A 16,144-nucleotide genomic window follows, 5' to 3' on the forward strand; every position below is an offset into this window, starting at 1 on the left:
TAATGCTAGTAGGACTGGATGGGCTTACCCTGAAAATACCAAGTATCCAAATGATTTTTAAGTGCTGAGCCCTGTAGCACAGGATTAAATTAATTAATTAAATTAAACACTTGCAGCCCATTTCTGTCTCTTAAGGGAGACTGAAGGAGATGCTAATCACTTGGGAGCCACGGCAAGTCAAGCGTTTAACTCCAGTATTTTCCTCCTAAGTAAACTGCAACAGTAAGCCTGCACTACTCTTACTTTGCCAGGCAGAAGTATGTTGGTTCTCAAGAAGCAAACTCTAAGGAAAATGCAAAAAAATCACCAAACCCCAAGTCTGTGATTATATTACACATGTCTTGTTAATGTAAACAACAACTGTTATTTCTGGTACAAAGGAATTGTTTGGAAAGTAGCATATTTTCACAGCTTCTCGCCCCATCCAGTTTCCTCTGGGTGTAATCAGTTCAGCCTTTACAGCCCCAGGGCCTGACAGTTTCAGGAAGACCAAGGAGAGCTCCAGGACTGGCATCCCACCTGTTATGCTGCACAGTAACCTCAGCGTGGGCGTGTCGCCTCCATAGCCGTTCATGAGCCCCTCGCTGGAGGCCTTGGGCACGGGAATTGTCATCGTGATGGGCTTGTGGAACTTCCTTCTCCTGGGCTCCAGCGTGACTATGGGACTGAAGGTAGCCTTGTTGCCCAAAATCTTCTTGGTAAGTTCAGTGTGCATAGGTTGTGCCTTTCCAAAGCAACAGGAAATAACAGAGCAGTTACTTGAAAACAGTTTAATGATGTGTAGAGAACTGGGTCTGTATATTGCCCACAAACACCTTACCTTTTCAAATAGTACAATTTCCTACAAAAATCTGCAGACAGAAGAACTGACTGCCAGTGAGAAGGGGAGACCTCACTTTTTTAACTTTCCCATGCCTGCCTCTTCTTCCTATCTCCTTTCTTGTTGCTTATCAGATTTTTGCAGCATTAATTTAAATTCATTTAACAACAAGCAAATGATAACCTGGTTACTTTTTTCCCCTGAGAACAAACTCTGGCTGTTTTATGGTGCTATTCAGCTAGTCCCAGGATTTAAACAACCACAGTTTCCTGGTAGAGGTAAATCATGGATGCAGGACAGGATGGAGATAGAGGAAAGACTTCCCTCTCTGTGGGAAGTGAATTGCTATACTGGTTCATTCACACTGAAAATCTGTACATTTAATAATAGTTTAACATGTTTAATTATTGCAGCACTTTGTACTTCTCTGATGCCTTTCATAAGAAGTATTTAGGAAATTCTATGCCCTGACACTAATATCAGCATAATCACCAAAATTTCTGCCCAAAGTTATATAGACAGTTAATAGACAAGAATCTGAACTAACTGGAAAACCACTTGCTTTGATTTTGCATGGATTTTTTTCCTTTATTACTTTTACTGTAAGTGTTGTAGATAACACACAGCATGACAAGCTGGATATGCTGGTTGTCCATTCAAAAAAGGTGATTTGTCACCAAAAATAAAACCAAAACTCTGTGCATGCTTCAGTGTACCTGGAGGCCAACGCGAATTCGCTTGGTGAGTGCCCCTTCTGGGAAGACAGCCTGCACCTGTGGGACCACGGTGCTGCTGAGCACACCCCCCTCGGGCCCGATGAGGTTGCTGTCCTGCTTGATCCGGGACACCACTGCGAAGTACTGGGGGAAATCCCGCGTGATGATGCGGCAGATCCGCTTCTTCTCAAGCTCCTCTGGAGTGTCAAGCACTGAGGGAAGAAGAGCAGAGCAGAGTTTCACAAAAACAATACAGCCACCTTCAAAATGCACTCAAGCTTTTCACAGTTTTGGCTAACTTAGGCAAAGTATTTTGTCTAGAAATAATGGGAAAAGGAAACACATCCCTGTGTTCAGCTAAACCAGAGCAATAAGGAAAGAACAGACAGACAGACAAAGGCAGCAAACAGAAGACACTGGCAACACCTCCAAAATCATCAGCCAAACAAGCGAAGGGATTGGTTCCAGCCCATTCTCTCTCACCTATTTACAATGTCCTGAAGTAGCATCAACAAAACAAAACTTCAAACACTATCAAAATATGAATTCAGTTTTAATGCTGTGAGTTGTCTTGTTTACTTTGGGATTTGTGAGGTTTTTTGCAAAAAAACCCAAACAAATTAATAACAACTTTTGCAGCTCTTAGACAGCCCAAGGCCATTCTGTTCTCTCAAAAAGCAAGAGTACCCATGACTGACATTTCCTCCCACACATGGAGCTGCTCTGAAAGGATCAGTATGATAATTGCCTTGTTTTGGAAAGTAGTTTGCTGTGGAAGCTTTTTGTTTAACACTATGAGAAGGAACAGCCAAAAACACAAGTCTGGAGTTTATTGTCAGCTTCATGAAGGGAGACATCCTGCCCCACTGCTTCAGCAAGGGAAGTGAGCACCATGGTAAAAGCTGCTACATCCAGGGTACAGAAGGAACACAGAAGCCGGATAAGGAACCAAGTGCCACTGGATACCTTCATCCATCCCATTCAGGATTTCGTTCAGTTCATCCTCGGTGTATTCACAGAAATGCTCCTTCCAGCTGTCTCCGTTCTCACTGCGCAGGATCACCAGCTCTCTCTCCTTGCCACGCAGGGCAGCAAAATGGGGAATCTCCACAATCACGGGCCTGGCACAGCAACACAGCGCATTAAATGCACACGGGAGAGAGGAAGAAACAGGATTAACAGCAACTCTATTCAGTCTGCTACAAAGTGACCTGGAATTCTACCTATTTAGCTGGAATACTTTGGCAAAATCCTAAACTAGTAGGTCACTAACACAGACTAGATTGTTACAGGGACCCAGTAAGTGCTGAAGGACAGATGAGAAAGTGCATTCACCTCTTTCCACAGTGTGAATGAGATTTGGTAAGATAATAGTGCTTATCTGGAAATTTGGTGATTGTTTTTGCAAATCCATCAAAAACTCATGCTCATTTTATTTGTCACTACTGTCTGGGTTAACCTGTGCAACTTCATTTCAAAGAGAATCTACTGTAATGTATAGGAATAGTGGGACAAATTCTGATCTCACTTATACTAATGCAAATCAGAATAATTTCATTGCAATTCAGAGGCAATTGTGTCCTGTGCCAATTTCACTTTGTAATTCTGTATATTCCAATGAATTTATTCCTGATTCACAGCCTGGGAGAGATACAGAAAGTCTGAGGAGATTGATTGGGTTACTATTGCAGTATAAGAGATAAGAATTTGCCTTGTTGCCTTACAAGTCAACATCTGCACCAGCATATGCACTCATATATATATATATATATATACACACACATATATACAACACATATGTGTACATATCATATATGTGTATTGAGATATACATATACATACATACTGTTAGAAATAAGAGAGAATATATAAAGATGTTTGTAGATACACTTCTCTAATTAGATGACTCACACAGGTTACCAGGTATGTAGTAAATGCCATATGTTCTATCACACTGGTGGTACCCAACATACAATTTATTGATTGATCAGTCCTTGAAAAAAAAGAGTTTAAAATTTACAGTAGATTCTTTTTTTTTTTTTTTGTGGTCCCAATCCAGGTTGCTTTGCTACAGACATCAAGCACAGAACTAGGAAGATTTCATGCCAAAACAAAAATGAAGGCACAGTACTTGAAGAAAAAGATACAAACATACCACCAAAACAAAACCACAAACCACAAAGGTTGGAAAATGGTCCACTAGGGGTTAAGTGTACAAAATTTCAAATGATAGAAAGGGACAATATCATGGGCATAATGACATAAAAAAATCATATTGCAGAAGGAGGAGAAGAATGGGGAGGTCAGCATCCATCAATTTGTTTCAAGTCTCTCCTACCCAAGGAATTTGGTCCCAGGAGGCCCCAGCTGAAGGATTCGGCTGACCAAGCTTTCTCCCTCATTAAGTGGGGGAGGAGCCGTAGGCAGATGAAGTTTACTGAGTACATCCAAAGCAGCAGTGAAAGAAAGAACATAAATAAACTTTATGTATTTTTTGTGCCAGAACGCCAGTGTCACTGTCTGGTCCACAGAGTGGAATTAGGCTGTACACTGAATAAGGTTCCGTCCTAGCCATGACAATTTGGTGACCCGAATCAGAAAATCAGATTTGTTAATTTAGGATCTTTTCTTTCTCATGGGGGTTTTGGCCATGTTCTTAATGGGAGCAGGATCTGGACCTTAAATTGCATCCCTGCAAACAGTATAGTGATGTTTTGATCTCACTGCCCACACAACACCTTGGAAAAGGCTTCCAGGAAGGGCACAAAGATCTGAGGATGAGTAAACTACACTACATGCCTGTCTTGCAGGGGAGACACTCTCATCAGATAGGAAAACCATTAAAAAAGAATGGCAGACATACTTAAAACCCATTTGTGTGTGACAAAGATAATGGGAAGACTGAATGCGACAGCACAGTATTTCTTCTGCTCATTAGATTTCTTTCTCCTTCTTTTTAGAAATGACCAAGATGTGAAAAGAATAAGTGGTAGCACTAACAAAGATGGTGACTCTGATGACTGCCTGTTATAAATGGATTTAAAGCAACTGAGTTGTTTCCAAATGGATTTAAACTACTGGTGTGTCCAGTCACTTTTTTCACAGGTTCTGAATGAAGTCTTTTACTGCATTAGAAGGGGTTCCTTCAGTCATCCACTTTTGGATGTCACAGTTGATAGGGGAGAATAGCTGGTGAAACAATTTTTAAAAAGTGCAGATAACTGCCACTTTCAGCCGAATATTGCTAAAGTGAGCTCAGCAGCAGACACAAATCTGATCTTTCTATGGGCTTTGCAGGGTGGGAAGGAAGAAATGGCCAAGAAAATCCAGAGTTGTCCTACTGTTTAATCTAGCAATTCCAACCCCAGGAAAATCAACAGCACTGTGCTTCTGTTGTAGTCCAAATTTCTGATACCACAATACAAGACTCTAAAATAAACTCCTGGACCTTGTGTTGTGTAGGTAGTAGGCTTCACATTTGGGGGTTAGATCAGTGCAGTGCTATTAATTTTTTAAGTATAACATGAGCTGCCTTTTCTGGCTACAGAAGTCTTTTCCCACTCTAATATCACAACACTGAGCAACAATTATATCCAAGGAAGCACATTAACCATGTTTGAAATACCTGTGTTGAACAAAAATGTGTAAACGCTTTGAGACTCGTTCCCTGCCAGCTGCTCTGCATTTCACACAACTGCTCTGTTTGTTACCACGTGCTACAGAGATCCTGTCCAGCTCAGCTTTCCCAAAGGAACCATTTCAGTGCAAGGCAAACACACAAAGAGGCTGAAGGTTTCCCTTCGGGCCACGCGGCCTCTCTTACCCAAGGAACTGAGCCCCAGAGGGTCCCACTTCGATGAGGCGGCTGGCCAGCCCTTCTCCCTCCACCATGGGTGGCATGGTGGCCAGCCTGTGGCGCTTCACCAGGCGGCACGTCACACGTGTCGGTGCCGTGCACTTGCGCGGGGGGATGATGATGCGCAGCCCGTTGTGCCGGCAGCCCCGCATGGCGCCACCGCGAGCGTCCACCATGAAACTCACCAGGAAGCTGCAAAATCAGGGCAGACAGTGAGACCCAGAGCATACCACCGGCTCCCTTGGTTACGTCCCACATACGTACAAACGTATGTTAATAGAGCTCTTGCTCAAGAGGTACAACGAGAAAAAGCCTTTCTCCCATGTGAAGCACCACATCATGCTGAGTTCACTATTAATTAAACTGGCAACTGCTACCCAACAGTTCTTGACAGAAAGTCTTATGTCACAAAACTGCTGTTGGTAAAATACCAGCAGACATTAATAAATGCAAACATGTGTACCTATTGCAAAGTGCAAATGTCACTACTCTGTACGTGCGAGAAGCTGTATTTAAAGTTGGCACTCTTTAAATACTTCAAAACCAAATATTATTTATGATTCAAAAATAAAAAGCCAATTCTGACTGGATGGCTCAGGTTTTTTAGTTTTTTGGGTTTTTTTTAAGATTCTCAATATAATTTTCTAGTTATTTGATAAACTAATTTCTTAGAAAAATGGGTTTGGATATTTAAAAAATAATCAAATTTCATTCTGGAATGCATGAATAATTCATAGTCCATCAGTGGGGATATCACCTATTTATATAAAAAAACCCCAGCATGTTATGGTTTGAAGGCAAATTTGGGGTTTGGTCAGATAAGAAGAGCTAGGGTCACTATAAGAAATGTTTATTTATGGATTTTGGGTTTTCTGTGTTACCTTGCACAGCAATACATTGGGAAAACTTAGAGATGCAGAAAGCTATCTACAGGGAGCTTACTTGTAGCACAAGGTAAATAATTGATTCCTTTTCCTTTAAAAGGGATAAAAACATTTCATTTTGTTTGGAACTTCTCTTGTGCTGAATTCTTTGTAGTTCCACATATACCAACAGGTCAATTTTGACATACTGGGGACATTCTTCTGCACCTGGGAAAGGTGTAGAACTACTTCCAACTTTTTTTATTTTTCTTTTTACTGTTTGATTACAGGATCATGCCTGACGTGGGATGGTAATGTCAGGTTGCTGGAAGCGAAAATAAGAGTGGATGAGACAGAATGGTGTCAGGCCTACTTCTAGCCACTAATAAAGAACCAGCACAATGGGGAGTCGCAGAAATGCTACTGAAGGACCTGTAATAGAGAAAAGCCCTTATAACAGGAGTAACAAACACAGGGATTTTTCCACTGCCCCCTTGACCGTTCTGTGCAACAAACATTGCATCCATTCATTGTCCACACAGCTACAAGAATTCCACATGCTGTAAAAACACAACACTCGACACACCGTGCAGGTCAGAGATGGACGATGGGAAGGAGCCACAAGCGCCAGTCGGAAGCACACCATGCACCACGGATGCCAGTCTGTCTCACACATGCAGGCTCCTAGTCTACTGCCATTCAGATACCTCTAGGCTTTGCTTAGGGTAAAACTCTGGGTAGTACAACCATTAGCTCATTCCTTAGAGGTTGGTGTTTCTGTGGTTTTAACAAGGGGGAAAAAAAGAAAATGAAAACATTTTACAGCTTCGATTGTCTGGGGATTTGTTGAGAAAAATGGGAGCTTCCTTCACAAAATACATTCTTTGTACATATTAGAGCACAGATGAAAGAAGAGCTTAAGAGACACTAAATACTCAATTGTTGCACTAATGCTCTTGGCTTGTGCTGCAATTGCCCCTGAAGTACATGAAGTAGTGTTATCAAAACAGTTCTGTGTGATGTTTCAGAGAATGTGTCCAAGCCTCCAGTACAATGGGTGTGTTTGAGGCAGTCAATGACACTGCTAGAAGAAGAGTTTCTCATTTTAAAGCTACTGCTAAAAGCAACACAAACACTCCCCCACAACTCCCAGAAGCTAATGAGAGCTCTGACTGAATTACAGCAGCATTCACATTCCTCATTGTGCAAGCTGTCATAAACAGGCTATTTAGGATTAAGTTATTTTCATTATTGACATAATACTCAGGATTGCATTCTTTAACACCAGGATCACCTTTTTTTGCTGTCCATCACTAAGATATTAGTGCTGGATCACCTGCTGTCCCAGGTTCTCCCTAGCTTATCTCCCTGCTTGCCTCGGCAATGCCAAACCCACTGTTCACTGCTAGAACACAGACAAACCAAAGGTGAGGATCCAAACCAAGTAATCTCCCTTCTGGCCCTTGTGGGTTCTTTTTTTAGTATGGTTGCAACTCCTTCTTTTGAGTTTACTGAATGTGCCTGGTGGGTCAGTAAATCCATCACAAAGTCTGTCTCACCTCAGCCCTCTCTCACTGGAACAACCACAGCTCCAAGGAGTGGGAAAACAGGCAGAGGTAAATCTCACTGGGAGGTGGACACAAAGATAACAAAGAAACAGTGCTAGGATAAAACCAGTAGGATATTATTCTTATTATCTGTAAAAACAGCTGTTTCTATCATAAAGGAGACCTAAGGTTGCTGTTCAGACAGCACAGAAAGATTAGTGCCAATTATCACATTACCTATGGAAGAGCCAGTTCCCAAACCCAGCTATAGAATACTATGGAGTTGCTGGAAAGGGATTTTGGAGAAATAGCATGAATATAAGTGCAAAGGAAAGAAACTGAAGGGGAACATTTCTGAGCTTTAGGTCTGTACCATAAAATCCTGGAAAGACAGAGCACTGACACAGGCTTTGCAAACACAGAGTGTAAAAATACATCCTTTTCCACGTTATCACTCTGCTTCTTTCCCACCTTTTTACTACATTTATTTTTTCATCCACTTATTTAATCCAATTTTTTTCATCTTTTTTTTTTTTAATCAGCACATTTCACATAATTTTGGCTATGCAAGAGAGTGAAGCAAATAATTCACAGCAAAGCTTTTTCTGAATCACAGCAGTCTCTTACTCTGCCTATTTGCTACATAATAGGGCATCTGGATGGGGCCACTGCTGTTCCAGGACCAGAAAAGCCTTTCCCTTTTGAAGGAGTGTGTCTATCAATACACAGATAATTCATACAAAACTACTGCAGGACACAAAACATGCTTTCTGAATTGTGCATTTAGGAAAGTGAAAATTTGTATGACTAATACAGAGTAAATGTAAAATTGAAACTAATTATTGTGTTGCCTACGCACACAGATATTATTTTTCCTCTTCCACCTCTGTTACCAAGTGTTGTTAAGTGACGTGACTGAGAGAGGAAGAGCTTGCACTCGACAAAAAAACACTAGCAGGGATAAATGGCAGATGAAGCCATCACTCTGGGAAGTGATACCTTATCATACTAAATTCCCATGGTCAAAAAGAAGCTAGTGCATAACATTAGCACATTAATAACCCTAACATTCCATATCCTTCCCAAAGCTAAGGACCAAACTCGGACCTTACTCCATGTTCCAGCTGCATAGAGCACTACTACAGCACTATCAGCCACCTACATACAGGGAATAAAGGGGAGAGGGATCATTAAAGAGAAACACAGATGGCAGAGAAGAGTTCAAGGGGGGGCAGGGGGGAAGAAAGAAAAACCCAGTTAATAAAAGGGATTAAATGAACTTTAACTTAAAATTAAATTAAGTGATGACTCAAAGCAGATTGCAGGTTAAAGCTGCATCTTTCTCAGTACTAAGACAGCCTTTGAGTAAGTTTCATTTTTAGTTTTAAAAGTTCTGTTAGAAATGAGACATGACACAAACATGTGACCCAGGCAGTCTTGAAAATTGGATCAATACTGAGATTTCCTGAGCTTTGGCAAGGTGGTAGTACAATATAAAAGCTAGACTGGGGAAACAAATCAGGTTTGGGGAAATCATCGCCTTCTCTCTTTTAAAGAGAATGAAGGGAAAATCAAAATTATTTTTCTAAAGAAAAAATAAAGTACAAAAGCAATTCTCTCATAGGAATCAGTTAGAGACTGCAGGGGAGTCTATACACGCTTCAGTTAAACACACAGCAGTCAGCTCAAGCATCATCCATTCTCTCTCAATTTAGCAACCTTAGTCATAAATTAGAGAGGCTGTGTCATCCTCTTCCATTTTAGAGCAATTAAGAACTACATGCTTGCCATATGAAAGATATATCAAATAACACTGGCTGTCGTGGCCTTGTGGTTACACACACAGAAGGCCCCTAAATCCTTCAGGCTGTTTCCACACCTTCTATAGAAAGCAGAGCAAGCAGGTCTTGGGGTTTCTACTTGATCAAAACACAGACAAAATATATGCATTGGATAGAAGGGGCAAAAAGTTGGGGTATATTTTCATGAAACATTCGTATTTTAGATCTGAGCCTCAGTTATTCCCTTTGCTGCTTTTATTAATATAGAATTAACTTGGGTTTATTCTGTATCTATCCTCATGTGAAAGATAACAGCAGGATGAACAAAGACACTGGAAACTGGATGTGTCAGTGCTGGAGGGGGTGAAGGAAGCCACTTGTGTGCTTTGTGAGGAGTCCCTGTTGCATCAAGAGCTCGGCAGAGGAAGAGTTTCAGGTGGCCGTGACTGCAAGCGTGGGGACACTCGTTCTGCAGAGTCACCAGGAGAGCCATGCAAACCCAGCAGGTCAGGGGCTTTCTAGGACAGGCAACAGCTCTTGGAACACACAGAACCAAACTAGACAAAGTCTCCAGCACCACTCCCATACGCTGGGCTCAGGTAGGGTTCTCTTCCCAAGCAGCTGGGCAGGCACACATGCGCTCGGCAGATAGCAGGGAACAAAGCTCCAACCAGAGCACACCCGGTGTAGACAGTCAAAAACTTCTCAGCACACATTATGTCCATTTATCAAAGAAACTGGGAAACAAGGAGATAGCAGCATTCAGTGTTAGTCGCAGTGTGAAGAAGCAGAAACAAACAATCAGGGAGCTGCAGCCATCAGAGTGTTCAGCAGGAGAAGGAAGCTGGAGAGAGGCTGAAACTCAGAAAAAAGGCCTTGATCCAGCTCCCACTGAAGTCAACAGCAAAGTCATTCAACTACCTCAGAGTGCTTTCCAGCAGGCTGTAACTATGCCATCCAGAAACAAGGCAAAATTCACATTCCAGGAGGACAAAAAACATGATCCTAACATAGGAAACCTCTACTATATTAACTTCTGACATCACTCTCTTCACTGCATTAGTCAGCTGCTGAGAAATTCAGTGACATGACCTAAAAGGATGAGTCTGTAGTTTGGGGGTTTAATTAGCCACTTAACAATTTTGCAGAGCTTAATATTTAAGGCAATTTTCACCTTTCTAGGGTTAGGCTGAAGGAAGTAAACAGGTACTGTGCCAATTAACATTTATTTTGCCAAGGGAAGATAATCTCCTTTGGGATGGTTCAGCTTCAGGTGTTCTGTGCAGAATATAATGTGCCAGTGGTTCAAGCACTGACTGACCATCACACAAAAAATATGTGTAGCATGAAAAATAAGATATACTAAGGTGGGCTGTTAATCTACTAGTTCAAATACAGTGGTACAACTTGGAAAATGTGGCTAAGAGAGTGGCTGTGCAATATTTTTCACACAGACAAGTGAGATAAAAAGCCCACTTACTAATATAATAATTTAATAATTACAGTGGTTTGTGTTGAATTATCTGGGGAGGGACTACTTTAAATATGAATATTAAACCATGCCACCCACAAAGAAAAGCTATGGTTAAATACATCAATGGTTAAAACAACCTAGGGTGGTATAAAGAGCTTTGTTAAGACTTTTTTGCAGTGAGCTTATTAACAATTCCAGAATTGTTTTGTTATAGATGCCAAAGCAGATGGGAGAAAGTGGACACTTACTTAAAAGAGAAGTCATGCTATATATAACTATTACTGCTGGTTAGATTTATTTTTTTCTCTTGGCTAATGGGCACTAACAAAACACTAAAGCATCCTGAAGTGAGGTAAGAGGGAAGGACAAATAGGGTGGGTGCGAAGTGCAATGTAATAAAGAAAGAAATTATGCAGAAGTTCACCTGCTGTTGTCAAGATCAAGACATGGAGAAGAGCATCTGCAATAGAATAGATGGTTTAACATCAAAAAGGAACAGAAAGGGGGAAAAAAAAGAATGAGTTAAACGAAATACTGAAATACTGGAAAAATGAAACAGATTTCTAAAGCAAACACATGAACATATACATATATATGCATATTCCTCACACGTGGGAAGGTTGAAGTGAGTATGGAAAATAAGCCTAAGTAAACAGCCTCAGTTCCAAGTGGCCACTACCTGTACAGCAGTGAAACTGGAGGGATCTGCTTTCTCTATGGACACCCTCACACTGCAAGACAGACACCTAAAATGCACAGCTGGATTCCAAGTAAAACTCTCAGAAGCAGAGAAGGGGAGATGCTGCTTGGTTTATGTATTCACATCTAAAATGTGGACTGTGGGATAACAAAGGCTAAGGCACCCAAAGTAATTCCAGCCAGCATTCCTGATAGCACAATAAATCATGTTTGTCTTTCCTTAAAATCCTCTGTCAATACATTGTCCTCCACTTCCTTCTATTTCAACATGTTTCTTGTCCTCCTTTTGTTCTACAAAATGACAAATTTCAATCTCTCATTTTGACCTGTTTAGGCCCTCAGTAATCACTTATTGTCACATGGACAATTAGTTTTCCAACTTCCCTTTTTATTTTATGGATCTCTGTTGCCACTTGCTTCCATTAACATGCTTTGCTATTAATGAAACACTCTCACTCTTTTTCCTCATTGTAACTTTCTGAACAAAGGCCATAAAGCTGCAGCATAATTTGAAATCACTTAGACTTTCAGATTTAAGAAATGACTATCAGCTGGTCGCTGCCAGGTCCTGTTTCCATAACGATTTCCAGGGAATCAACCTCACATTGGGAAAAATATATTATGGATTCAAAATACAACATTTGAAAGATATTTTGTTTACCTTGTTAGCAAGGATCCAGCCTCCTTTTTTGCAGACATGCAGCTAAGAATGATAATTCACATTATTTGTCACAGTACGAACTGTCCAATCCCTCATCTTTTCATAGATGGAAACAATGACTTCCAGCAAGATAAACTCACTAATAGTATCCCAACTGTGTAATTTATTTCAAGATATAAGTAATGACACACTATGATCATCCATTAGTCAAACAGGGACTTCTTCAGCAAATTATATAAAAGAAATCAGGATTTTTCATCAAACAGGAGCATTAATGGGAGTCAGAGTTGGAAAACCTGCAGAGCTCTGTGTATTTGCTCTAGAACACAATACCAAGTTCATATCAAAGCATGGACCCAAAGCTCCTTCCTCACAGTGCCATGATCCTGACAATACATAACATTTGCTCTCTTATCTACTGTGACTCTACACAGCTGTCAGGAAAATTCTTAGAAATATAATCTATACAACTAATTCCACTGTATCACCAGAACACAGCTAAGAAAACAACATAGTTTTGCACACCATTGATATTTTTAAAATCTTACAGTCACTCTTATCTTCACCATTCATGTATATTTTTATGGGAGATAAAAATATGGTACTGCCAAGCAATATCTAAATGCTGCAAATCTTTCATTTCAGTGATTTTTTTTTTTGCCTTCAAGCATAATAAAAACACACAGGTTCTTCCACAATAGGATATTGTGTGGTATGAGACTAAAACTGTGAAGCATATTTGCATTTATGTAGGCATTAGTTCTGTCTCTCACATTACAGCAGGAAATCATAAATGACATCCCATAACTTCAGCAGTAAAGTCATACAACTCTATCTTATTGGATGTTCAGCACCCGAACTTTTTGGCATACTCAGAGATCCTTAACTTTGCTCAACATGTAGATCAAGTAATTATATGAGAAGAAGAAAATCTGATTTGCTTGAAAGGGAGTTTAAGTGCAGGAATTAATACTTTTTTCTTCAGCTGAAGTTGGAAACTATCTGGAAATTGTCAGCTGCATAAAATGACCAGGAGATCTTCATGTTGAGATTTGGAGCCCCACAAGAGCATTATCTCTTAGGAGAGAAATATTTTTTGGGTTTCAAAATGGTTGCAAAAAACTCTGACCAAAGAACTTGCTTTTTTGTCCTTCCTGATGAAATTATCAACATATTGAAGGAACAGTTATATTTAAAAGTTAAATGGATGGTTAAAACCTTTTCCCTTCTGAAATTCAGACATGACAGAAGATTCAGGTAGTTATGCAAAGGCTGAAATATGTGCCTGTGAAGTTCCACATTGAGAGAACCGTTCCCTATGAATTTATCCTTTTGCCTGGGGGTGTTACACTGCGATCCACAGGAACACTTCCCTACAATGGGAGATCTGTAAGAACCCTACAGCAATTTCGGCTTCACTACTGGAGTGGTGCAGGGAGAAAAGTAAAATTTGTCTCCTCAGATTTTACAGAACACAAACTTACTACATCTGTGACAAATAAATTACCACCCAATACTGTGCTGATGTGTTATTTCTCAAAAACACCATCTGAACTCAATACATTTTCAGTGTCTTGGGCAAAACCAAGGCCACACCCTTGCACAGGACCACTGACAGTGTTTATGTAGGATTTCTTTCAAAATTCTACAAGTTTCCTTTCGTGATAGATAACTACTATTTCACTGCATGTCCTAAATGTCAGCCCTGCTGCTGATTCATAAGAAGCCACTAACAGTGTGTGTCTGCATGTGGAGAGGAGTGTGGTTGACAACAGGGCTATGAATCACAAATACATTTGTTGTTCCAGCAGAGTGAGTGCAGCAATCATGAACTTCTACAACTGTTTCAATTCAAAGGAAGGTCTTAGAAGCAAAACTCTAGTAGTCAATGTACCTTTCTAAGAAAACAAATGCACTCCAACAGTTTATGACTCAGACCAATCTAAACAAGATAAAAATGAAGTGTTGTACAGTCTTCTTCAAAGGCTGAGAAATTGTTATTAAAGCTTTCTTTATTACAATATTTAGTGTCAGTTTAGTGCCTATATATAAAAGAAGAACATAATTTGTCTTAAAATTCACTATTTCATGCAAGGCTGCAGAGAGTGTTGCTCCTATCAAAATCAGATATTTTATCCTACCACTAGCATCCTGATTATCTCAGAAGATGGGAATATCACTCATACTTTTTAAAAGAAAACAACAAAATAATTGCACATCCAATAAATTGTACATCCAATAAATATGTGCCACTCTTCTAGAAAGTACTTAGTTCATCCTCAGCAATCACAGGAAAGACCTACCTTTCAGAAAGGGCAAATTAATACATCCTTTGAAAAAACCTATAAGCTCTCTAGGGTTAGAATAAAGCACCAAAACAATTTTAAAGCTTTCATATCAGAAGATATATAAACAGACACAGAGTTTACATATTAGGCATTTTCATTTCATCTGTTAGTTTTGGAGCTCATGAGAAGCAAATCCAAGGAGTGCTGGTCGCAGATAACTATCCTGCAATCAGCTAACAGACAATATTCTCATCTATGTCACATGAGTCAATCTGGCAATGTTGTCCCTCCTCTAGATCAGGACTGCCTGTCATTCCAAATGGGAGTCCAGTGCTATGAGTGCTAGTTTTTAAAAATACAGACTGTAAGATAGTAGCAAACACATTTGAGATTGACAAAAATAATCTTTCCCCTTGTGCTGTCCAGTCATGCTGTGTACACAGCCCACAGAGATCAAATGCTTTTTGATTACTCCAGTTTCTTCTGAATTTGTCTGCATGTTCCCCATCCAATCTGATGGCAGGACACAAATGTAGAATTCAGTGTGAAGACTGAAATTACTTAAAACACAGTAAGGAAGAGCATTTAAAACAAATTCAGTCACAGATTTTAGGGCCAGCCAGGATAAGGTTTGTAAACATGATCTTGGCTGGGTCTGCATTTTGACCAGCATTATGCCATGACAGTGAGTTTGTCTAAATGCAAATGCTTACAAAGAGTCAGCTGGACATGAAGACAGTGCTCAAATATGTGCAAAGCACGTGATATTTAGGTTGCTTGTCTATTCATGTAATTTAGAAGGCAAACACTGGAGCTGGTGCTCACCTCAACCACTCCACCAGCACAGTAAGTGCTAACCATCTGGAGTGATTAAGCACTTAGTGTCAATTATTATTAACTCTGAAAGGCATTGTACTTATGTCTCAATAAAATGCACACAAATGCCTGTGTGTATGTGTCATTTATCACATTCATTCCCCTTGAACTTGACTGAGGGCCCACTGACTTGCAGTGATTTCAGTGAATAGTCTTGGTACTCAGCCTTGCTTGGTTGTCAACTTAAAAGATCATAACAATTTATTGGCAGCTCCAGGAGGCAATGAATTAAAATACAGCTCCTAGTTAAGCATTAGTTGAAGCTTGTCTCACTGCAGGTACTCTGTTTCTCATTTTGTAGTGTAATGCTAATTGATGCACTCACCCTGAATGAATAGGGCTGGAAGAAAGAGCCACATTGTCCAAGATTTCAGGGCCCAAGCTTAAGCGATATGAATTCCTTTCAGCTTCTTTGGTCAGAGTTGTTACCTTGGGAAAAAAATTACCCCATTTTACTACATGAAATCCATTATTGAACAAAAAAAAAAGTATTTTGCATAGTAGTGCCCAAAGCATTTAAACATTTTCTTTTAAAACAAAGGAGTACTAATAGTATTAAGATA

At 40.1% G+C, this 16,144-nt stretch overlaps 1 protein-coding gene across 3 annotated transcripts in view; it reads right to left on the minus strand.

The window, feature by feature from the left end:
* Positions 1-16,144, minus strand: part of ANK2 (ankyrin 2) — a 149,614-nt gene that overhangs the window by 30,986 nt on the left and 102,484 nt on the right. For all 3 annotated transcript variants that reach the window (XM_031063856.1, XM_031063859.1, XM_031063857.1), the window contains exons 27-33: positions 15,907-16,010; positions 12,418-12,459; positions 5,360-5,584; positions 3,875-3,973; positions 2,503-2,657; positions 1,537-1,748; positions 520-724 (exon numbers count right to left, since the gene is read on the minus strand). In XM_031063856.1, coding sequence (XP_030919716.1) covers positions 520-724; positions 1,537-1,748; positions 2,503-2,657; positions 3,875-3,973; positions 5,360-5,584; positions 12,418-12,459; positions 15,907-16,010 — 1,042 coding nt within the window. The remainder of the gene's footprint in view (positions 1-519; positions 725-1,536; positions 1,749-2,502; positions 2,658-3,874; positions 3,974-5,359; positions 5,585-12,417; positions 12,460-15,906; positions 16,011-16,144) is intronic.

This window comes from Geospiza fortis, unplaced genomic scaffold (assembly GCF_000277835.1).
Source record: "Geospiza fortis unplaced genomic scaffold, GeoFor_1.0 scaffold1278, whole genome shotgun sequence".
Lineage (NCBI taxonomy): Eukaryota > Metazoa > Chordata > Aves > Passeriformes > Thraupidae > Geospiza > Geospiza fortis.